This window comes from Stegastes partitus, unplaced genomic scaffold (genome assembly GCF_000690725.1).
Source record: "Stegastes partitus isolate 25-593 unplaced genomic scaffold, Stegastes_partitus-1.0.2 Scaffold80, whole genome shotgun sequence".
NCBI classification, from domain to species: domain Eukaryota; kingdom Metazoa; phylum Chordata; class Actinopteri; family Pomacentridae; genus Stegastes; species Stegastes partitus.
The window spans coordinates 463,911-489,386 of NW_007577811.1; the positions used below are offsets into that span (position 1 = coordinate 463,911).

At 40.9% G+C, this 25,476-nt stretch overlaps 1 protein-coding gene across 1 annotated transcript in view; it reads left to right on the top strand.

The window, feature by feature from the left end:
- The window catches only part of gphnb (gephyrin b), a 116,761-nt gene that overhangs the window by 61,668 nt on the left and 29,617 nt on the right, over positions 1-25,476 (top strand). The window contains exons 6-8 of the mRNA XM_008276748.1: positions 320-386; positions 4,621-4,893; positions 7,403-7,537. Of these exons, the coding sequence (XP_008274970.1) occupies positions 320-386; positions 4,621-4,893; positions 7,403-7,537 (475 nt within the window). The remainder of the gene's footprint in view (positions 1-319; positions 387-4,620; positions 4,894-7,402; positions 7,538-25,476) is intronic.

A 25,476-nucleotide genomic window follows, 5' to 3' on the forward strand; every position in this document is an offset into this window, starting at 1 on the left:
GACAGAAATAATATACATTGTTTTAAAGTTGTTTGTAGACAGTTGTATCTGAAGAGGGGTAGCAATTAAATGTCCTGTAACCTGACATTATAATTACTGTATTACTGAGGTGGGCAGTGAGGCAGCTTTTATTCCAATGAAGCCTCTAAATATAAACAATGTACAGTGCGGTACTGTTATGTTGGTTTATGAGGACACCATCTCATATTTATCGCCTCATACACTGAAGTAAGGTTTTCACCATCATCAGGTACAATTCTCGCACTATTGCACTTCTTCCACTGTTTGATTTAAATTTCCTCTGTTTGTTTGTTTATAGACCTGTGTGTGGTATTCGAGGGAAGACACTCATCATTAACTTACCAGGAAGTAAGAAAGGTTCCCAGGTAGGAAACATGGCAGACATCTGTAACAACATCAGCTTCTTCCTTAGTTTAGAAGTAGGTAGAGGCTGCAGTACAAACAAAGAGTAAGAAACAGATTCACCTGGCATGGAGAATGAACTCAGACTTGAAGTTGAAAGTTGAAATTTGAAGGTATAACTCCTGTGGGTGTGCAATGGAATTTTTGAATGCTTAATTAACTGTGTCTGTGCATACAGATACTGTATGTGTGTGGTTTTGTGTTTGTGTTTTGTGGCACATTGGTGTTTTATTCTATTTCTGTGCTTTGGTATAGACAAAGATATACATACAGCATACGTGTGTGTGTGTGTGTGTGTGTGTGCGAGTGCATGTGTGCCAATATGTTCTTGCATATATACATCAATCAATCAGATTTTGTTTAGATAGCACTTTTTATACAAACAGAAAAGTAGCACATAATGCTTATCCAATACAAATGCAATAAGACAAAACAAACAAGCCCCACCCCATTCCCAACCCAACAGTCAAGTTTTCAATAAAGAACTCTAAAACACACAGATTGAAGAACTGAGGAAACACTATTCTATATAACACGAGCAATGAGGAAAGTGTGATAAAATGGTCAGGTGAAAATTACACAAGAACTTTAATGATCAGTTTTGGTGATGTAGAAAGTGGTTAATCAAACTTTCCTTAGTGGCATGGCTTCCTAACTTCTTGTGAGTGATTACAATTGACTACAGCTTCTGACTCCTCTGAGCTAATTTAAATAGGGCACAATTTATACATTCATTAGACTCAGACACACACTCTACAGTGGGAATGTCTGAGGAACTCAGCAAAGATCTGAAAAAGGAAATCATAAACTTGAACAAGTCAGAAAAGTCCCTTGGACCCATTTCAAAGCCGCTTCAGATCCTAAAATCATCTGACCAAACCATTGTTTGTAAGTATAAAGTACATGGTACAGTTATGTCACTGTCAACATCAGGAAGAAAACACAAGCGATCTCCTTCCGCTGAGAGACAATTGGTCAGGATGGTCAAGAGTCCACAAAGAATCACCAAAAAGCAGGTCTGCAATGAATCAGATGCTGCGGGAACACAGGCGTCACTGTCCATAGTCAAGTGTGTCTTACATCACCATGGACTCAGAGGCTGCTGTACAAGAAGGAAGCCCTCTCTTCAGAAACAGCACCTTAAAGCTCCACTGAAGTTTACTGCTGATCACATGGACAAAGAAAATGCCTGGAGAAAATGTCTGTGGTCAGATGAAACACAAATTGAGGTATTTGGCCACAATGACCAGATATATGTTTGGAGCAGAGACAGTGAGGCCTGTCATTCCAAGAACACCAAACCTACTGTCAAGCATGGTGGTGGTAGTATTATACTCTGGGGCTTCTTTGTTACGACTGGAACTGGTGATTTTATGGACAGCTACCAAAAGCGCCAAAAGGAAAAGTTGAGGTGAAAATAGCCAGGGCACGTTAAACTAAATATTGGCGTTGCTGGGAATCAGTCACTTAGGGAAAAGAATAAAGTTTTTACATTTTTAACCAAACCACCATCATATAACTGGTTTGTATTGTTTGTATTGTTCTATAAAAGCAGCAGGTTGGCAGACCATATGTACATATCAATAAGGCTGCAAAATGTCAGGATTCTAGTTACTTTCTAAATTAGCATTTAACTTTGGGCACTGTAAGACAGCGGTATAACCTTAGTGAAAGTCAGACTCACACATGTAAACAAACCAGTGGGAGCATGTGAATATGCAGGGTGATTAGGTCAGTCAGCACGTGAACCTGAATGAGATACACTTAGCCAGAACAGCTGTTTCAGGCATACACCAATTTAAAATGAACCAGAAATAAACATTTAAGGGTTCGTTTTAATGAGTTAGGGGAAATGAAAGGCCTAAGTTGTGCGTTATAAAATCCAGATCATTATTTGTGCCATCTATACTTTTGTGCCAGGTGTACTGGAGAAGCGCTTGAGGTGTATCTCTACGTCGGCCATTTCTTTTTGTCTCTCTTTAATACTATTCATCTCTTACACTTATGCACTTATATGGCACCTTTCCACCTTAGTGGTACTCAAAGCGCTTCACATTGTGTTTCTCATTCATCCATTCACACACACATTCACACACCAATGGCGACAGAGCTGCCATGCAAGGTGCCTGGCTGCCATTGGGAGGCAGTTCAGGTTCTTTGTCTTGCCCAAAGACACTTTGACATGTGACGGGATCAAATGACCAACCTTGCGACCTGTGGACAACTCGCCGTTCCACCTGAGACACAGTTATCCCTACTGTTTCTTATCTACTTCACTTTTTTGTCTGTTTCACTGTTTTGTTCTGTTTGGTTTTTTTAAGCAGCACCTCTTTCTGACTGAATCTCTATCTCTTACTCTGTCTCTCTTAATTTCTCAAAATAACACCCTCCCTGTCTCTTTCACTCTCTGTCTCTGTGTGTCTCTCTCATTCTCTCATCATCTCCTGCATCCCCTTCTCAGAGCAGCAGTGCCTTCCCTTCTTTTTCTTCATTCCTCTTTCTTGCTTGTGTTTCTCATCCATTGGCAGTATTATCTAGGGATTCTGCTCTTTAGTGTTCTTGACAGTTACTCTCCTCCAGGACAAAACAGAATAAGAACAGGAAAAAAAAAAAAAACACACCTGATGTACCTAACAAAATGTCCCTTGCACGCACTCAATGCACTTAACAGTAAAGAAGGAATGTCTCCAGGCGCCTGACCTCATCCTCACAAGGTTTGTTGCCCAGTCCTTCCCCACTGCAACTCAACCCACCCAGGCCTCCTCTCTACATCTTCCAAAAAACACTAAGATTTGGGCTTCAGACACACCAGCAAAAGGCATAAACAGTCTACTGTGTGCTGAAGGGTTTGAGATATGTATGTGTGAAGGGCAGTAGGAATATGGGGTGCAAAGGTTAGCTTGCAAATAGAAAGTTGGGGGGCCAGTGGGCCAGTGAGCTCCTGGTCAACTACTTTAGATAAACTCTTTTAATTTCTTTCATCTACTAGTCTAAGGAGTCCTGGGGATGCTATTCCTGTCATGCACAAATTGCGGTGTGGATTAATGGCATTTAAATTCAGTCAAATCAAGGTTAACGTTGTCAGATTTAATCCAGTCTGCAATATGCACACACTAAAACAGAACATGGAGTAGAAAGGCTGCTAAGAAAACCCATTCGCATCAGACGTAAAGTGTGGGGGTAATTAATAATGTATCTCCTCAATGCCTAAAATACACAGGAAGATAAATAATTTCACAGATTAGCTCTTGTCTTGGGAGTGAGGAGAATGGAACATTTAGCATAGCTGAGGAGCCCGCAGGCACACTGACACACAGAGAGACACCGGAGAGGAAACAGAGATGGAGGGAGGGAGCAACAGCTAGTAGAAATGTGGCCAGGGGGAGGCGATGTGTTCTGATGAGGTTTCAGAGGAAATCTCTGTTTCGGATTCAACGGCCTCAAAGAGGGTCACACTTCTGTTTGTCAAATATTCCTGTTAGTAGTGATGTACTGGAAAATCTCAAAAACTGCATATTAGAAACAGGCTTTTTGCATCAGTTATCTATACATTTAGGTAGTTTTAACGTTTTGTATTTTTTGTTATGTTTTGCTGTTTTCTGATTTCTTTGCATTTATTGTGCTGTAGATGCGTCCTTTCTTACTGTGTAAACACAGCACCCTCTCTGTGTATGTTTCTGGCCTTGATAGATTCAGAATAATTCAAATTTCTACAGCACTAATTCTGTATAAGTCATATTATACTCAACAATTTGTTTCTCTTGCCTTTATCTCCTGAACTAAAATATGTCTTAACTCACTAATTATTTCAGATCTTGCATCGATTTCTCAAAAGCTTTCCACCATTTCAGAACACACATTCTCTCCTTTTCCCGGTTTGGCATTAAAGGTGGCTCTCTCTAACTCTAAGAACACTCTCACATGAGTTTATTTACAGCAGCTCAACTGTAAAAATTGAAGAAGTAGGAGAGCTTGCAATTAAGGGGTGAAAGTTACATGTCTGTTGAGTTATGAGAATAGCATATATCTGTTGCTGGACTTGTTGACAGAATAGGTGCTGTGGAAATGTACATCTTGCTGAATTTAACATCAAACTCTCAGTTTGTTTGTTTTTTTTGTTCATACTGGCAGCTATTAATTGAGGTGCTGCTGTTATTTGAATACTTACTCAAGACATCCGTTCTTATACCCCTCCAGGAATGCTTCCAGTTCATCCTTCCAGCGCTGCCGCACGCTATCGACCTCCTACGGGACGCAGTGGTGAAGGTAAAGGAGGCAGCAGATGAGCTGGAGGATCTGCCTTCACCACCACCACCTCTCTCGCCGCCTCCCAATAGTTCGCCGCGTCGCCAGACAGAGGACAAAGGTGTGCAATGTGAGGAGGAGGACGAGGAGAAGAAGGACAGCGGTGTGGCATCCACTGAGGACAGCTCCTCTTCCCATATCACTGCCGCATCCATTGCCGCCAAGGTACCAGGAAATAGGAGAAGAGAGGGGAGGGTTTCTTGTTCCATTAAATTGCAGTCTTCTCGATTCTGATTCTGTCATCTTTACATGTTCACACATGCCGTTCATGCAAGCTGTTAAAGGTGCCTTTTGTTGTACTTTAACAGAGTCATAATAGCTTATAAATGTAATGACTGTCTTAAGGGATGACAAACGAAAACAAAAAAACAGACAGAGAGAGGTCAAGTAGCCAATACCGTGGTGTGGATTTTTGATAAACTCCTTAATCCCTTATGGATAACAAAGTGTAGTTTTAATATCTATATTTTGAAGGTCAGACCTGTAATTCAAAGTATCTGTGCGTAATTGCTGCTGATCAAGGCTGCTAAGATGCTGTCATGATCTTTAATCATAGAACATTGATCCTTCCAGAATGCTGACGATAGCACTTCTAAATGATTTGCTTTTCCACCCTAGTACAATGCCTTTACTGCTGATCCCTATTGGGTTTGAACATGCTCCAACTGGGTAAACATGTATGCCTTTAAAATCTTTGGGTAAATCTTCTATTTAGAAACATAAAGTGCACAATGTCACAGTGCAAGTTAAATGTTTGACCCACTAATTATGGTAAATGGTAAATGGTCTGCACTTATATAGCGCTTTTCTACCTTGGTGGTACTCAAAGCACTTTACAATGTGTTCTCATTCACCTTATCACACACATTTATACACCAATGGCAGAGCTGCCATGCAAGGTGCTGCCTGCCATTGGGAGCAACTTGTCTTGCCCAAGGACACTAACTGTGGAGGGGCTGGGGACCAAACCACCAACCTCGCAATCAGAGGACAACCGCTCCACCACCTGGTACCATCATCTGCTGCCTCTTCCCCAAATGAAACACGTTTTGATGTTTCTTATAAAGTACCGAATTCAAATATAGTATAAGTTACGTCCAAGTCTTTGTTTCTGAATTGCCTACAAAGCGTAAATGGCTAAGTTTCATGATATTCTGAGTTTACAGTGTATGCTATGATGTTTAGACTAACAGTATAGCTAGTTAAAGGTACAAAAATCAAAAAGTATCAAAATAAGTTGAGTTTATCTCTAAACATTGTCTTTAACAGTATGTCCAAAATGCTTGGCTGCCTTTACATACTATTTTACCCCTTTCACACATTCAGTCTGTTCCATTACTCTGACAACATCGTAACAGCTGTGAATGCGCACCCTGGTTGCTTATCCGTAAAGTCGCGCTGGCAATCTTACTAGGTCGGACCTAGGACCATTTCTGTGCAACTGTTAACATGGCACAAGTATGACTCAGACGTCACATGAACGGCTACAAACACACAAGCAGCTGAAATTTGAGTTGTGAGAACACAGAACAACATCACCAGTAACTAATTAGTTAGAATCATAAATTATCACTGAGAGTCAGTCCGGACCAGGATCCAGCAGCAGGCCACACTGTGTAGACCTACATGTCTTCATCAGACTGATGGGCTGTCAAACACAGAATAGGAGTTTAGTTTCCAGCTGTTTAAGACTTTTTCTTCATAGTTTATTACAAACCTGCAGTATCAAACAGCAACAGGATCCACAAGAGAGAGATACGTCTCCTTCTCTTTTTGGAGACACTTGTGGACTTCACGCACAGAGCAGCAGTAGAAACTTCATCAATTAGGTTTAACTACAAATTATCCTGACTTGGAGAAATGATTCAGGATCTAACAGCAGCTGTGAACATTTCTGTCTCACACAGTCACAGTTTATCAGCTGCAGTTTAATGTTTTGTCACATCGTGGGCATCTCACTTTTGAGATGTATTTACATTGATCTAGTTCATGTGAAGTACGAAGTAGTAATCAAAGACCGTCTTAATGCAACTGCCCTGTAAACATGTAATGATGTGATGAATTAGGATTCATCCTTTCCCACGTCTTCATTATATCACAACTGTCTGCCTCTATATACATCTATGTGTATACTCTGTGCATTCACATGTAACATCAAGTTTGTCTCCATACATATCACCCTGTCCTGCCCCGTCTGCAGCCTGGACCCTGCTTTATGGCTCTGTTGTCTGAGTAACATCCCACCTCATTGTCCAGTCACAGATAGATGTTGGTAAGAATCCACCACTGAAAACCATCTTTGCTTGTCATTGTCATGTCATGTTTATGTGGTCATCTGCGCTTCACCTGCGTCAGTAGTGTAAGCAATCGCAGCCGTATAACAAGTTTCTGACAAACTAGAGTTTTTGAGATTTTGTAATAGGTTGTTTTCATGGATGATTTGTGTGTGTGTGTGTGTGCGTGTGCGTGCGTGTGCGTGCGTGCGTGCGTGCGTGCGTGTGTGTGTGTGTGTGTGTGTGTAGGTTTGTGGCATGTGTATTGCGTATATACATGCACATCTTTCTGAAACTTCAATATTACTGTGTGTTATGGGTTTATGGTGTGTGTAATGTTTATACGCATGTGTGTCTGCATATGTTTGTGTGCATGTGTGTTTGTGCGTGTGCAATCTCAGATTCCAGACTCCATTATCTCACGGGGTGTGCAGGTGTTGCCCAGGGATGCTGCCTCTCTCAGCACCACGCCTTCTGAGTCTCCCCGCGCCCAAGCCACCTCTCGCCTCTCTACCGCTTCCTGTCCCACACCCAAAGTGAGTATACATGCAGTAACACACTGGCACACAAACATCACAAACTAATTGTCATTGCTGTACTTGTATCCCTGCAAGGACTTAACTTTAATAACGTTTATTTAATTTATTTACCACCCCTGACCCTCACTGCGACTCTAACTTTAACCATCAGCCTAAATCAGTGACAACATAAACCTGATCAGCTGTGAAAACATCTTTAAAATTTATTTCTTCTGTAAAGTGGCATACAAATTTTCAGACAACAGCTCCAGAGAAAACTTAAAATCTTCCTGTGATGTAAAGAATTGGAGACCATCATGCTCAGTAAACTTGACCACACTTTGACCCACAAGAGCTTTACCAAAGCTGAGATTCAACGGTTGATGGACATGGAGTTGCCACAATCTGCAGTGATCGGAGCTCAGGAGTCATTAGGAGCTTTAAATCTTAAAAATGTTACTGTAGCCAGATTCACATTTGACAACCTGGGGACCTCGTGTGGTGCATCCACATGGGATAAGTGAAGTCTATGTTTTACTTGTATTTATAAATATTAATAGTCCTTCATATAATAACTTATGAGTGTGCATGTCATGTATCGAATTGTCCTTGGAGATTTTGCTCTTCTGATACCTTTGAGCTTGTTTTTTCTGTAAATGGGTCTTCATGCTTTGTAGCGACATGAGCCTCCTGGGGACCTCTGTGTTCGGTGAAATATTGTAGGTAATTTGCAGTGGAATTTTTACTTACAAATTATTGACATGGCAGATTCATACAAGAATAAAATCACAGACAACCTCCACAATTCTTCCAACTTACGAGGGGTCCATAGAAGTCCTGTGCGAATAAGACTTTTAGGAAAATAATCCCAATTTAACCTCTACTTAAACATAAAACAAAAGCAAAACAAGACCTTACAAGAATAGTTGGAAACCTGTGGAAAGTGCACAAATCTGTACCACAAACAACTTTACTAACTCACGACCCCGGCTTTGTCCAAAGATGATATGTCTACTAGCTCCACTAAAGCTCATTTAATTATGTTGGACATTGGTTATTTGTCTAATCTATTCAAATTCTAAAATGAAGAAAAGAAAAGTTGTGCTATTACATTAGAATTATATGCTCTCTGGGACCAGGAACTTCCTGGAATCTTCATCACAATGAGATTGCAGACAACCTAAGCCCACAAGAAGATCACATCACCTGTACCTTCATCACCAAGAAATACTACTGTAAAACACTGAGTTGTAGTTTTAAATTTCAGGTTTTGTAAGTTATTTCCCAAAACTGTCAAACTAATCTTTTAATTTAACTAACGCTGACAGGATGACTGGTATGAATGAAATTATAATAGCTACTAAGTTTGGATGTCAGCAAAAAGTATTCCCATGATGAGCAATCTCCAGACAATAATCAGCCTCTAGAAAAAGCTGGTAAGTAGACTTTAAGGGGTTTTGTCAAGGTCAAGAGAGAGCTCTGGTGCTTACAGTTGAGCTAGTTCTTCTGCTTTTTAAACACAGCATTGGCATTGTGTTGATCAAGTGGATTCAATCTAAATCCTAATACTGAATGTAACTTTCATGTAAATCAGACCCTTTCCTTATCCTAAAACATGAACTGGATAGTAGCACAAGGATATACACTTCTGGCAACACAGACATATGCTCACACACAAAGTCTGCTCTACCTCATTTTTCCCTTCGCTCAGCCCTCCCACAGCTCTTCCACAGCTCAACTGTGTTTATCATGTGATACGTCTACAAACTGTCGCTTTGTGTTAAAACATGTAATGCCTATTGATTTCTGGAGGAGTTGCATTTATGGACAAAAGTCAAGGTTTTCTGATTGGGATTCATAATTCTTTTTCTTTCTGGAAGTGGCAGTGTTTTTCTCTTTTTATCATCTTCATGCATTATTGTATTTTTGCTTAATCAAAATATTTTGGTATTTTCAAGTATTTTTTGGTTAAGCTTTCCTAAATATGATAAACTACATGGCTGCACACAGGGTCAAAACAGCATGCACACAAACACACACACTCACCGGTTTCTCAGCATCAAAAAGTGTATGTTTTTGGTTCGTTTCTATGTGCTGCTGTTTGTGTGTGCATGGGTTTTTGTGTGTCTATAGAGACAGCAGGTTGAGGTTCTTAACCTTGAATGTCTATAGTAATATTTCCCACATTTACAATATACTGACAGTATGTTTTGCTCTGTCCTAGCTTTATTGAGATCCTTAGACATTTTCTCCACATGTATTCCTATTTTTTTCGATATTGTCTTGTTGTGACTCTTTAAGTGAAAGATTCTCTGAGAAAAGACAACAAACAATGCTATAAAATGTCCTCAAGTATCCTTCTATGTTTTAACTGATCTCTCCTGCAGGTTTTTTAAAATATCAAATCGCATCAAGTCTCTCTCTCTGTTTTCCTTTCTCTCTCTCTTTCACCTGGATTGTTTCACGTCTCCCTGTGTCTCTGGGACAGCAGGCAGGTGCCATGGGAATAGATGAGGGGGTTGCCATGGGAACAGAGTGATGGCATGTTAGAGTAGAGTCTATAGACAGGTTATGCAACAGAGGTAGCAGACAAGAAGAGTGCCCTCTCTTTTCTGCTAAGCAGTGTTTGGGTGTTCACACAGCAGTGAAAGGTCAGATAGATGATACACCCTGGCAAGCATTTTTTAAGAGTCTGGTTGGAGACATAGCTATTTAAATATATGCAGTTGTTCAGCCACTTAAATTAATCAGTCAAGATGCGAAGCACTAAGCAGTAAGAATGGTGCAGTGTGTAAAAAAAAGTTTGGAATTTCTAGATTCAAGCCATAGCTTAGTTTAAAAAAAAAAGTCCAGCTTTGAGGAAGACACTGTAGCTCAGGGGTGAATAATGTTAAGAAAATTATATCTAAACAGTTCTTTCTTCCAGTCAGGTGGAAAGTTCTGTTTCAAATATTTTGGACACTTCCATGTATCTGGGTCTTTGTGGTTTTGTCTCAAAAGAGTTTGTATTACCAAAAAAGAACACAGTGGCAGGAGCTTGAAAGGACAAAAGCTTAGAAATATTGTTTTCATAATCACCTCTGGCAGAAACTGATAGCAGTTCTCCTGTGATTTGACCCCAAAAACAATCCTAATGTCTGGTTGATTTGTCCCAAAAACAAAAAAGTCTTTCTAATTTAGGTTCTCTTGCACATGATCAGTGGCAGAATTGTTGTGTGCTTGTTTGAAGCATTGTTTTCTATGGCAAGGGCAAACGACACCAGACACGAGCAGGATAACACATGCAGACACGCACACACATATGCGCGCGCGCACACACACACAAACACAAAACATGCAAGTACACGTCTTTTGAGTGAAGCTTTTCTTTGTCAATGACCCACTCAAGTATCACCCGCCTGTCACAGTCACATGCCCACAACATTAGTTGGTGTTTGTATGTGACGTGCATGTCTGGACGTGTGTCCATGTACATGGTAGATAGCAGACAGTGGCTTTCCTCGGTACAGCTCTTAGCGTGTTTAGATCTTGACACAGGCTGTTTCCCAGTGACAAGCTACCATATGTTCTTAGAAATTCCCATGTTGCAAGCGTCTGCCAACATATGCACACGATGCCTTTGGAGCCACAATCAGAATGGCTCTGTTCACTGATGCATTTCATGTGCCACTGTGGGCTGTGTGGGTTTCTTAGCTTGGCCTTATTGGCAGTGCTGCATGGTGGCTTTAAGAGGAGAACGTATGGAGTAGGTCTTATTCTTGTCACTGCCAGAGCTGCCACTGCGGTTCCCCTACAAGCTGGTCTGACTCCACAGCTCACAGAACAAAGCATAACAAGGAGAATGCTGTTGTGCCAAGTAGAAACTTGCATAAATACATATAAAGGTCATGTATCAGCACTACCAGCTCTGTGTGCCTTTTTATGTGTTTTCAGGTGGATGCCAAGTGTGTTCGCAAAACTGAAGCTGCTTTTAAATGTACACAGAATCACAGTTTGCGTAAGTCTGTATTCTGCACATCAGTAAACTGTTGTGTGTGTACACGCATGTGTGTATATGTCAAAGGAGCTCTGTAGTTTGTTGCAGGGTTTGCTATCAAGCATAAAGTCTGTGTGTGTGGGCCACAGCGCATAGACTCACAGCTGATCTCCAAACCTGTCTGTCTGCAGAGCAACACACACACACACACACACACCACACACACACACACACACACACACACACACACACACACAAACAATAAAATCAGACTCACAAAATCATCCTTAAGGGAGAATGTGTCTGTCTTGCCTCTACATGCAGCATGCACGCACACACACACACATACACACACACACACACACACACACACACACACACACAGCCTACAGCCCACAAATGCAAGGAGATAGAAAAGGATTACAAACTAAGCAGCTCTACAACCATTCATGTAACCAGATTTTCTTTCTCTGTCACACCGTCTTTTACTTGTGCACACATAGACAGATGCATACAGACATGCACACATGCACAATATACAGGGAGAGTAGTTGTACCCTTCCACTCTTGTGGGCATTTAGTACAGTTATGTAATAGTGAGTTAGGATTAATGAAGCATATGGGAGATGGGGCTTTGACTCATCGGATGGTTGACAGTGTGAGTGTTTTTGAGGTTGTGTCTCCTGTTCTTATTCTCAGTAAAGTAATATTGGTTTGACTTTTTATGTCCATTGATGTGCTGAGACATAACCACAGAAAATATTACTATGTGTTTTCCTGGCCATCCCATTTAAGAATAACACTCATTCCATGTTTTTTGTTGTTGTTTTGTTTCTGTAATAATAAAGTAGTCCCTTGAAATCCCAGAAACCATTGCTCATTCAAGTTGAAATGTAAGGGGATCCCCTTGTGTTATGCAGGTCTGTACCACAACAGCAGCTGCATTCTCCATTTTATTACTTTATGTGTTGACTTTTTTTGCACTCAAAATGTTTGAAATGATTTGTTCAATTTTAATTTGTTAAATTAAAATCTTGTACCATTATGTTTGTTTTGAAAGATTGATTTGGTGGAGGAATATCTGGTAACCATGACAGTTCCATGTCATACACTTCTCACCTACAGTCATTGTGCCAGTTTGTCAGAGGACTTGTTAGATACAGGACACTTATTGGTTGTTCTTACAATGCTCTTTTATTGAATACAATTTGTAGTGGTAGGTGACTGACTAACAAGACAACATAGATTTGAATTTCATATTTTATTTGCATTATGAATCTCTGCAGTCTATGAAAGTGTAGGCGAGTCGAGAACGTATCATTATGAGGTGTTCCTTACTCATAATACTGATGCATATTAAGTATATGTTATATATTTGTTTTATCATTTGATGATTAGACAGTATTTAATTTTCAATTACAATTTGTGCTCATTTTCATGTGAATGTGAGGCATGAATTATTAACACTCCTTTGGCCTGCCTGCTAATCTTTTATCTACATTCTCCTTTCTAGCAAAGGTTTCACTGTAATCCCATTGTATCTGGAAGTGCTCACATTATTTATGCTCTATGTATTGTGCACTGTTCCAAATATCCCATCAATTCAACAGATAATTGTGTTTAGTGGAATAAAAGTATCAACATTCTCAATCTCATGGTTCAAATGCTCAGACTCTTTCAGGAAGGACATGAGTCACAGTGTAGTAGTGCAATTCAGCCCCTGCCACTTCCATAACCTGCAGTGTGGACATCTTGAGATTCCGGGCATTGCCACGAGCAAAAAACATGTGCACACTTGTGCAAATAGGCAGACTCACATTCTACTATTGGTTAATACGTAAAAGCATTTCTAACAAGTCTGCTTTCCCTGTTTACAAATTAGTAGATGTTAGTATTAGGTCGGGTGGGTTTGCTGCATTATACACTGCTATTTTATTCATTTTACTAACCTTTCTTGCGATTTACTAACCTGATGCTTTCTAAATTGGGTCCTCTAATTGTTTGATTTCAGTGAATTGAACTGTCAATCAACTATCAATCTACTAACTGATTATATATTCTATAAACTTTCAGAAAATGGCAACAACAAAAAAATGTGTTCACTGCAAGCTCTGAGAGTCAACGGTCTTCCATCCAAGAAATTTATATTTTGAAAAAGGAGCTTAATAAATAACTTGATAATTGGTAAATAATGCAGATTGTTGCATAGATATGTTCTCTACTTGACTATCAACTGAATGTTTATCTCACAAATCAGATTTTTTTTCAACATTTTTGTTTTTCCTTCATTTATTTTGATTGTACGTATGCACAGACAATGCTTAATGTCATAGGTGCGCTTTCTTACAGAACAATCTTAGTTGTGTGTCTGAAAGCAGTCGAAACAAATGTAACGATTTGGCCTAGGCCTGGTGTGTACACAGATCACAGACTCATCACTTTCAAATGACTAGTGACTGAGTATCGTTGACAAACTGAGGTGAAGTCTCACAGGAAGAGATGAAAGATTTATGCCTCGGCTGTACGTGAGAGCACTGTTACAACATCGGCACAGCCAGTTGTAGTATGAGCTGTAAGCTTGTATGGCACACTTCGCCTCTTACAACCCAGAACGTTACAGGAGACATTACTTTTTACTATCCATAGCTATCGATATGTAGTAGAAAGTGTGTTTGTCTGTGTGTGGTGTAATCTCCTGTCCCCTTGACTTTGTTTGGAGCTATGAGGATGAAGCAGCGTGTTTTCTAGCAGAGCGGCAGTCCTGATGTCTGCTGAGTGTGTGGCTTTGTTAGTTTATACTGTCAAGGATCACTGAAAGAATTTGGAAGTGTTTATGTGCAGTTATATATTTGTAAAAGACAGTTAATGTTTGGGAAAGCATACCAGTCACAGGGGATCACGTGATGCAGTCTCCCTGAGCAGACATTAGTCGATGAGCTCCTGCTCCTCCTGAGCAAAATTTAGTTCATTTTCTTACTTTAACCAAAATTAAAAGTACAAGTCTACTTTATAACAACCCGACAGCGTGCCCATCTCCAAGACAGCTAAATCTGCCACTAACAAGCCATCCGAGGAGCAAAATGCAACCAACGATATGCTAACTAGCAAGGAAGCAAACCAAGAAACTCAACTGCACTTGCCACCTGTTCTCGGCGCTGACACCCTGGCTGTGGATATCTCCCAAAATGTTATTGAGAAGATACCAACTCTGATGGACAGGAAGTTTGAGGAGTTATCCACTACATTAAACAACATCGCTACTAAAGTTGAAGCTAACACTGAGCGCATCACAGAAGCAGAGCACCGTATCTCAGCAGCGGAGAATAGCATGTCGGCCGTGGCGTCCAGGCTGACCGAGCTGAAGACAAAAGTGCCCATTCTGACAGAGAAGTGTACTGATATGGAGGGACAGAGCGGCAGGGACAATATCTTCATCTACAACCTCAAAGAAGGCACGGAGGGCCAACAACCAGTTTTGTGATTAGAGAGCTGGCTCCAACTCTACTCAACTTGGAGACCAAGCGAGGCATTATTAAGATTGACCGAGCTCACCGGAGCCTTGAACCGCACCGAGACCTGACCAGCCGCGCGCTGTGACTATTAAACTGCATAACTCTGGATAAAAGTCCAGGATCCTCAACGCGGTCAGGAAACAGGCTCCGCTCACTTATGAGGGTCAAACAGTCTTCTTCGGACAGGACATGACAACTCCAGTCAAAGAGATGTGTCGCACGTTTAATGGGGTGTGTGAGCGACTCATCAACAGGGACATGAGATTCTCTGTGCGCTGTCCGGCGGCACTGACCTTCACACAAGGAGGGAAAACCCGCTCGTTTCGGTCACCCAAGGACACACTTGCTTTCCTTGACAAACTGGGCTGAGCCAATCTTACGGACTGGATGGACAAAGACACTGATACCCCTTTCCCACCAAGCTGGTTTCAGTGCTAGTTCGGAGCCAGTGCCTGACTTAGCACCAGTTCTTTGTGTTTTCACCACCTAAGCACCAGCTCCAGGCTCTCAAAGGCCGAAGAAGGAAAATACAAAAATAGAGAGTAGAGGAGTTGTCATACTAATCCACCGCAGTCTTCCTTTCACTTTGGAAAAAAAACGTAATTGATAATGATGCCCGATATGTTCTTATCTCAGGTTATCGTTATGACGAACAGTTCTTAATAGGCTGCATATATGGCCCTAATAAATATGAGGCTACCTTTCTCCCACAACTTTTGTTGGACGTCACATCAGTACATAGCCCATATACTGTACTGGGGTGGGGTGATTTTAATTGTATACATGACCCATGTGTTGACCAGTTTCCTCCTAGACTCAATTCAACTTCCAGAAAGAGTCTGAGAGCTTTGTCATGACTTAGAGCTGTTTGATACTTGGAGAGTTACCAACCCCAGAGAGAGAGAGATTACACTTTCTTCTCCCAACCCCGTCATACATTCTCTAGAATTGATTTCTTCTTATCGTCGGGAATGGTGTTGGATCGGGTAAAGGAATGTTCAGTTGGCACATGTACAATCTCTGATCGCTCTCATGTAAGCTTGTGTATTAGCCCTCCTTATGCTGACCCTGCTTCTTGCCACTGGAGGATGAACCCCTCTCTACTGAGTGATCCATCTTTTATCGACTATATTACAGACCAGTTGAATATCTTTATAGATGCTAATAAGACGCCAGAAATCAATCCCTCATTCCTCTGGGAAACAGCTAAAGCCTGTATTAGAAGAAGTGTTGTATCACATACCACAACTCAGAACAAAGCCGCCATTAAAGAACAACAAAATCTAGAGAGAACAGTACAACAGATAGAGCTGCAATTCAAAACTACACCTACTACAACTCTTACTAAAAAAAAAACTGGAAGCAACTCACTCAGCCTTAAATCAGTTGCTAACAAAAAAGACGGAATCAACCATTTTCTCTATACGAATCAGTGAATAAACCAGGCCGACTACTAGCAAGGTTGGCAAAAGGCGGAGTGGAACCGAACACAACATCATCACTTCCAGATGATAACTGGGTCAGACGCTACAAAACCAAAGACATCAACAGGATCATGAGGCAATTTTATCAGAAACTTTACTTGTCCGAATGCGACTCCACGGATGCTAAAATAAGAAAAATTTTAAGCAGAGTGACTCTCCCATGTCTGTCAGAGGAACAACAAGAAACGTTAAATGCACCAGTATCTCAGAAGGAGGCCCAAGCAGCCATAGGTTCCCTTCAGAGTGGTAAATCACCCGGTAAAGCTTCTGCCCAGAATTCTGTAAGAAGCTGAGCCGTCTTGTAGCCGAACCACTTATGGACATGTTTATACACTCATTTGGGTGTGGTCACTTGCCCCCAACACTAAATCTGGCAAATATCATCCTAAAGAAAGATAAGCCGACAGATATCTGTGGCTCATATAGACTAATTCGTCTTATTGGAGTAGACAGTAAATCACTTTCAAAATGACTTGCAATGAGACTGGAGAAGCTTTTGACATTCCTAATAACCCAGATCAGACCAGATTCGTACAAAACCGATTCTCCTCTGCAAATGTGAGAAGATTACTCAATGTAATTGTTATAATTAAGTATGTTTCAAGCTATTATGTATTCTGAATCTGTATTTTGCACTGAACCTATGATTCTGTTTTGTATTTTTCTACTGAGCACAATGCACGTCCTTGAAGATAACATGGCCGGTGAGAACTGGTTCACAAATTGGGAGACAGCGGAAACTCCTCTTTTCTATCAGTTGCTTTAGATACACGCCTTTTGGACAACACACACACACTTTGTATTAAATCCAAGCAGTTTCTGTTTATATTTCAATGAACTTTCACATGAACAGTGGTTAGCCTGTTCACGTCACAGTAACTGGCCAATTAAACTCGGTAACATATGAGTCCAACCTCTGACTGTACTGTATGAGGCAGGCCCAGCCCAAGAAGTTATCTGTAACCTAAACCCAAAAACAACTCAGTTCAGCTGGACATGAGATTCCTCTCTGTCCCTCTGACTCCAGCGCTGCCTCACTTTACCTGTGACGTAAAGAAATTCTACATCTGAGAACTGAAGATTTCTCCGGTTTGTTTTTGGGCTTCCAACTAAAGAATCGGGTCTAGCATAATCCAATACTCAAATCAAAAAAAATTGCAGAGCCTTTGCCATATCCTTGGGTGCGGAAAAGGCATTTGACAGAATCAAATGGAAGTTTTCAGTGTTCTGGAGAGATTTGGGATTAGAGGGGATTTTCTGAAATGGATCAAACTCCCCAGCAGCTTATGTTTTGACTAATACTGTGTTCACACCAGACACGAATTCATCGTGCTATTTGCGCGATTTGCACGTATTTGTGCACTAAGTTTACGCGCTTCATTCGCGTGAATAATTTGCATCATTTGCGCGGTTAATGTGGCGAGATTCGTGTCTGGATTCGTATCCCAGCTGCTGCCTGGATAGAGCGATGTTTTTTCCAGTAACGAGCAGCCGCCAGCAGGAGTACGTTGACCACAGCGACGAGGGGCCAGCGCAGGTTTATCCTGCTAGTATTGCGATAGCTAGCAACTCGGCTCACTAGCTCGCCAAGTTGAAGAGGTGGCATTCTTGTGTGTGGACTGAAGGAGAGGGACAGCCGGTTTGCTGAGCACTGAGATCTGCCTTGGCTAGTAATGTGGCTACTTATCTTCTGGGGTGACTAAATCAGTCAATATTCATGGTGTAGTTGCAAAAAACTGAATGAATCATGTTCTTGACATCACAGGAGAATCTCAATGCTGATCGGCCATCGCAGCACGAAAGATCACTAAAGTTCAGATTTTTCAACTTGCGTGTCATTCGCGCATCTCGCACGTTTAACGCAGCAAGAAGCGTGTCATTCGCACAAATAACTCGCTCAATTCGCAACCCGCCAATTGCGCGATTTGCGCCACTGGGCGTTTACTCACTTCTTCACATTGACTTTACATGTAAATCATTTATGCAAATGATTTTACTCGTGTCTGGTGTGAACACAGCAAAACAGTGCTCTTTTACAGTACATAGGGGGACCCGACAGGGCTGTCCTCTGTCCCCATTACTATTTGCCCTTGCACTCGAGCCCAAATGTGTAAAAAATCTGCTCATCTGTATTAAAATTCGGACAGATGACGTAACTACTGAGGTACAGGGCAGCAGAGCGGTAGCAGCCACAATGAACAATCCTGTGAGCCTGAGCTCAAGGCACAGAAACCCTGATTTTCAGATAGTTTTCAGTTTTAGGTCTCTCACTATAGAAGTGTAGCAAAAGTCATGTGTAAAAGGACAGCCAATGGTGAAGCCACTCGACTTGAATATGTAGACTTTTCAACTATGAATACTTCTGTATGCATTTACAACTCTTTGTATGCACTGACAACTCCTATTTCATGTCCAAATTTTAATACAGATGAGCAGATTTTCTTGGAAAAAAACAGGATTTTACTCCATTTTTGACCTGTGGCATAGCAGGGGAGCGAGAGTAGTCGAGACTTGTATGCGGAAAATGTACTCATGACATTCCAACAGCCACAGTCAAAATTTGGAATCTCCAAAGACCACTTGTATGGTTTTCTCCAGATCCAGCATTTTGTTGGCTCTGGAAATTTTTCTCCCTTTGGTTTGGTGTACAATGAGATAAAAAGAGTCCTTGTTCACTGTAAAAAAAAATATCATGCATTTTATCTCTGGCTTCTATGCATTGCTTTGCTCTCTTAGCCCAGGTGATGCCAGAGACATTGCACAGAAATGGGAGGGGGACCTTGACACAGTTTATATTGAGGATGACTGGCAGGAAGCCATTAAGGTAATTAGATCAACCTTCACATGTAATAGACTCAGCAAAGCACAGTATAAAATACTACACTGCTTACATATAACTCCTTTTATATTGAATAAAATGGATCGCTAGACCTCTCCCCTATGTAATAAATGTGGAAGAGAGGTTGGAACCTATTATCACTATTTCTGGCAGTGCAAACTGATCAAAAGATTCTGGGGTGTAATTTCAAAAGAACTGAGCGGCGTCACTTTCAACAGTTGGTTGTGCCTTCGGCAAATGTTTATAGGGGTGGTCAGATGGGTCCATGAAAAAGTTTTTGGATAGCCAAAAGTCATATCTGAATTTCAGGAATTTAGTTTTACTGTTAGTATAGACCAACTGAAAACTGTCAAAATGAATGAATGAATAGGACATTGCATACTGGCATACTTTAGTTTCCCATTTTACAGGTAATGTTACGAATTATTTGACATGCACAGACTAATATAGATACAGTTGAGATGTTTGTTACTTCATCGCCCACTGTTCCATTATACATGAGGTGGAAAAAGCCAGCCATAGCCAAGACATTCATAGTTAACTATTTCAGCACTTAAAATTCTGTCCATGTGTGATGATTTGTCTGTACAACAACTTACACATTTTTTCATTGCTACCCAGCTAACTGTTGCCATCTTATGACGATAGAGATCACATTCCATACACATCCAGACACACAATAATATCGCTGTCACAAATATCCTTCTGTGAAGTTGCGCAATAAAAGAAATCTCCCTAAAAAAAACATTGATATGACAGAAGAACATTTTGACTTTGGTGAACAGATCAGATTTTTTCAGTAAAATAATATCCAGCTATTATGGATTCAACTACGTAACAAAGATTTAACTGCCACTGATAAACTGGAACTCTGTGTGTGACAGCTGATCTGTCTCAGGTAAAATATACAGTGTTTCTCCATGTTGGAGATAATTAATAATTTTAAGCAATTATTGAAGTTACTGCTGTTGTTCCACATACGCATATGCATGCAGCTCTCTCATTTTGGAGATACAAATGTGGATCCTGCTGCTATATGATGCTGCAAGCAACAAACTAAACTTCAGTTACTTTTAAAGTTAGTAGAAACGTATGTGCACCTCTGTCCACGAAATCTCTTCTGTGATAGCTGGTACCTTCATCTAATGCTACTTTCAATTGCACTCAGACACCATAGTTGCAATCACTGACACTTAAACTTAGACAACACACATATGGGCAAGCCAATAAGATTGCACGGGTAGCTGTGATGCCCCTTGAAGGCACCACCAACAAGAAGAGCAAACAGTCCTGCACAGAACCTTGACGTTGACATTTTGCGTCAGTTTGGGATTACATGAAGAGACAAAGCAATTCTGAGACACTAAATCTGCTACAGAGCTGTGGCAAATTCTCCAAGATATTTTCAACAACCGAGCTGCCAAGTATCCTGAAAAACATACAGAAAAGGACTGGCGCTCTATTAAACTCCAAAGGATAGCCACATCAAAAACTTTTGCACAGTACACATACTATCAACATTGGCTTGATGTTGTTTTGTTTTCTGGTCTTTTGTTCTTTTGAACAAAAATGTGTATATATGAAACATAATGAAACATATTGAATGCAGATGCTTCATTAATGGCAGGAGGGGTCACGAGATGGTTTGACAATTATTATTATTAAAATATTATTTTAGAATTTTCAGAATGTAGGCATAATCAGCAAACAAGTCATCCTCACTGATTCACTCACCACTCATGCAACCATTAACATATCCCTCCATCTGTACCCATAGTTACATTAGTCAAACTAAAAGCAATCATGGATGGAATTTTAATGCATTTTATCACTTGAGTGTACCTCTGATTTTTACTTCAGTAAAATGCCCAAGTAAATGTTACAGCATGATGCTGTGTGGTGAGGAAGTCTATTTTCATGTAAGAATAAGGTGTTGAGCAAGCAAGTTTGATAAGCTGTGACCTTTAAGTCCTCCCAACCTCCCACTGAAGAGGCAGGATCAATAATGGTGCCTCATAGATTAAACACTGCCCTAGAAATCCTGGGTTCAATGAGTAGTTTGATTCATATGAAAGTGATGCCAATAATTTACAGTGACCTTCACGGTCACCTGAACACAACCCAGCTGAACGTGTTTGGTAGATTTTAGAAAGCTCTCTCCACCACCGCCATTAAATCACAGCAGGGGTTTTTTGTTTCTTTGTTTCCTTGTTTTTACAGTTCAGAGATTTGGAGCATTGGAACATGTGTTGGGCCAGCACCCCTATAAGAAACCTAATGATGGGGTTTCCATTAATTTGCACATAAAGGCAGTGGTACAGTTATAATGTGCTGATTGCTTTCACAGTACAGGGTCTCCTTCCTGGGTCATGAGATTCGAGTACTTACTGTATATGTGGGTGTGCTTCTGAATGCTTCTGTTTGCTTGTTAAATGTGATGTTCCAGTACTGTTTTACATCCTGTGTGCTCATTCTTTTCAAGTTTATTCCCCTGCAGAAAGCATAAACAGGAATTGTTTTGTTCAACTGATATTATTTATGTTTGGTTTTATCTGACAGCATTGACCACTTGTGTGTCTGTTGATGTGTGTGTCCTCAGTAAGGTGCACTAGCAGCACTAGATATGTGTTATTGTCCTTCTCCAATGCAGTAAGACTCATAAAAGTGACTCCTTGCATCCTGGCCTACCAGAGGTGTGGAGAATTTATGATGGCATGAGTGAGAACGAAAGAAAGGCGAAAGGAAAGATAAGGAGAGAAGAACACAGTGGGAGGGAGTGAAAGAGCGAGAAAGGGACAGATAGCTAATGAGTTAGCGCAGACAAGGGAGTGAAAAAGAGTGGGAGATGGGGAAGGAGAGATGGATAGGAATGAAAATACACTCTGGGTAAATGGAGGACAGTTTGGTTGGCGAGGCTCGTGCTCGATGGCTCCTCTTTTTATGTGTTTATTTGTCATTTGGTATCCATCTGTGCATTCACTTGGGTGAGTCCAGTAGCTCATATCAGCCTTTCTTCCACCGGCACTATCATCTCAAATCAGTATGAAAACGAGAAACAGAAACAAAAGGAGGCAAGGTGTAGGAAAGAATGAGGGTTGAGGGGGGAGAGCCATAAGTCATTTCCCTCAAGAGAAATACTGTTGAGAAATGCACACACACACACATTATTACACACAGAAATGCTCATGCGCTGCACAGTCATGCGTGTACGATTTAGCACAGTTAACACATGTACAGCAATATTCCCTCCTCCTCCTCCTCTTCTCTCTCCTTCTCTTCATTGTCTCTGTGGCTGTTGCGTTTCCTCGCTGCTCTTTCCTTCTCTTGTGCATCTTTCCCACTCCATTCTTCCCTCCTTGCCTCTCTGTCCCTCTCTCACTCTCTTGCTCACCCTTCCTCGCTCACCCTTTCACAGTTAGTGACTGTGTAAAAGTGTGCGTGTTTGTGTGTTCGTGTGTCGGAGCGCTCACTCTGTTTCGACTCCAGGCTGAAGATGGTAAGTAACGTCTTTCCTTCTGCATATCTGAGGGAATGTGTATAGGTTTTGAGTGTAGAGGTTTTAGTGTGTGTGCAGAATTCATTTGTGTGCCTGTTAAGTGGGGGAATTTGTGTTATTAGCTGAGTGGGCATGGGGGTGGATATATTGTGTGTGCAATATTTGTTTTGTGAATAGATTTTGTGCTCTTGCATACATATTTGTGCATGTTTGTGCTCCTGCTGATTACCATGACGATGATAGCTCAAGGAAATACAGTGTCAGGCCGTGGATGAGTTTAGAAGGTAGCAGGGGAAGGAACGTAGCAATGGGACTGTTGACTAGCAGTCGACTGCAAAGTGAGGAAGAGGAGGAAGGAGCTCATGTGCCTGATGTTGAGGTTGTAGTTTTTAAGCTATGTTAGAAGGTAAAGGACATAGTTACCTGAAAGACAAAGAAAGAGTGATAAGTAAGAGCGAGCGGGACAAGGACTCCACACTCCTTCAGTGTATAAGTCAAGCAATCAGTCACTTTTCAGAAATACAAGCCCCTTCATCGACATTTCCTCATTTAGCTTCTGCTTTTATCCAGAACACCTTACAATTCATGCAAAGCAGGAATAAGAAAGCCCTTGATTCTTTTGCCTTCGTGGTTATTCTTTGTCCCTGGAGTTATCATGGGCTTCCTTCCAGGCACTAACATAGCAGTTTAGCTGGAGCACCACTATAAATGTAAGTGAGGGTAACATGAATGATGAGGTGTGGAAGCAGCATCTTCAACTCCATGATGGCTTTAATAGCTAACCAGAAGTAGCAGCAGGATGTTGATGTAATATGTAATGTGTAGATGTCTTAGTGAATGCTGCTAACGGGTAGCGGCGATTACGGTAGCGAATAGCGGCGAATAGCAGCATTAGCAGCAAAGACAACGGTAGTGAAACTCTGTTGGCGCTTGTTGTTAAATATTTTCCCGTTACATACCCTCAAAACAACGTATCAGCCCAATTTGCAGCAAAAAATTTTTAGGCAGCAGCGTAACGGGTCGTTACACTGTTATGACGCTGGTGAGAACCCTGTATGCAATTATTATTGTTATTATTATTATTAATAATAATAATAATAATAATAATAATATTTGCATAATTTATTTTATGACTGAATCGCTTGTTCACATGCGGGGATTCCCACTGATAGACAATCAAAATGAATGTAACAGAAAGTTGCCACATACCGGAGCCCGCTATACCGGGCTGCAGGGTTGCCAGGGTGAAAGCCTCAGACCGGTATAGCGGGCTATAGTGTTGAAAGGCCTGAATATTCCTACAGCGCAAAACAGCCCATTGGAAACAGAAGGCCATCACCAACAGCCTGTTAGCTTAGCTTAGCATAAACACTGGAACTAGCAGGGAACAGCTCGCTGGCCTCATTGTAAAGGTAACAGAATTCATCTACTAGCTCTCTAAAATGTGATAACAGACATGTTACGTATTTAATATTTAGAAGAAGCACAGCAAGATGTGGTTTTATACAGGGTTGTGTGCAGGCCTGATGGTTGTCTGATGACCTCTTGGGAAACAAAAGCTAGAGGACTAGAGGACTCAAGAAAAATACTGGCATGTACCTCCTATAAATTTTTTTATTTGTAGATTTTAGTTTAGTTTTTGTTTTGTTTTGTTTGTTTGTTTGTTTTGTCAATGATGTGCAGTTAGGCAGCAAAAAGGCAAAACAAAGGGCACTTTTTTTTTTTTTTTTAATTTCCAACCCAGTAAGAATATTGTCCATTTCCAATTAGAATCTGCTTTTTTGGAGAATGCTAATGGAGACCAGACAAAACAACACTGATAACTGCATTTAAATGACATACTTTTTTTTTTTTTAATTTGTTTAGATTTTTTTTTCTTGTTTCGACAAAACAAGGCCTTACAGACTCAACATGATGTGATTTCATGAGGAGATTTTTTTTCAAACTGCTACTCTTCCTCCCTTTGTGAAATCTGCTTGGTCCAATCTTTATGTGGCCCCAAGGGACATAGAAAGATGCATGTCAAACTGAGGTGTATGACCTTCTCTCTGTTAACAGGAGACACAACAGCTGTCAATAACTGGACGGAAAAGGCAGATTAATGATAATTCAGCTGAGAGGAGTGACTCTGTGCTGTCAAATAGCAGCAGGTGCAGATGTTGTTGCAGAGACCAGATGAAAGTAGCCATGGCTAGAAGGAAAGTGTTCTTTTAACTCTGATTAATGCACACACGTTCTGCCCTCCCTTGCTTTATTTGGCTCATGATGCCCATAGACCATTTGGGTCAAATTGCTTTAGGCTTTAAGTCAAAACAATTTCTGCTGAGTTCTGTGTGCTTGTTCTTGTGTGCATAGACCATGTGTGCTGTAGTCGGATATTACATTTTAATCATTAGGAGTATGCGTCTGTCATTGTCATCATGTGTTTGAATGTAAGCTTTCTTCAACACACATGCAGTGTGCACACACATGTAGTTTGTGGGCATTGTATGTAATATTATATTTGTCTTGAGTTACTCACACCCACTGACTCTGAGAGTTTGCCTTGAGGGCAATAAAGAGAGAATTGAAAGAGTACAAGAGAGCTTTGAATAGCAGGACAAAAAGAAGGAGATGAACACTTAGACAGAAATAGAGGAGGGGGAGAGGA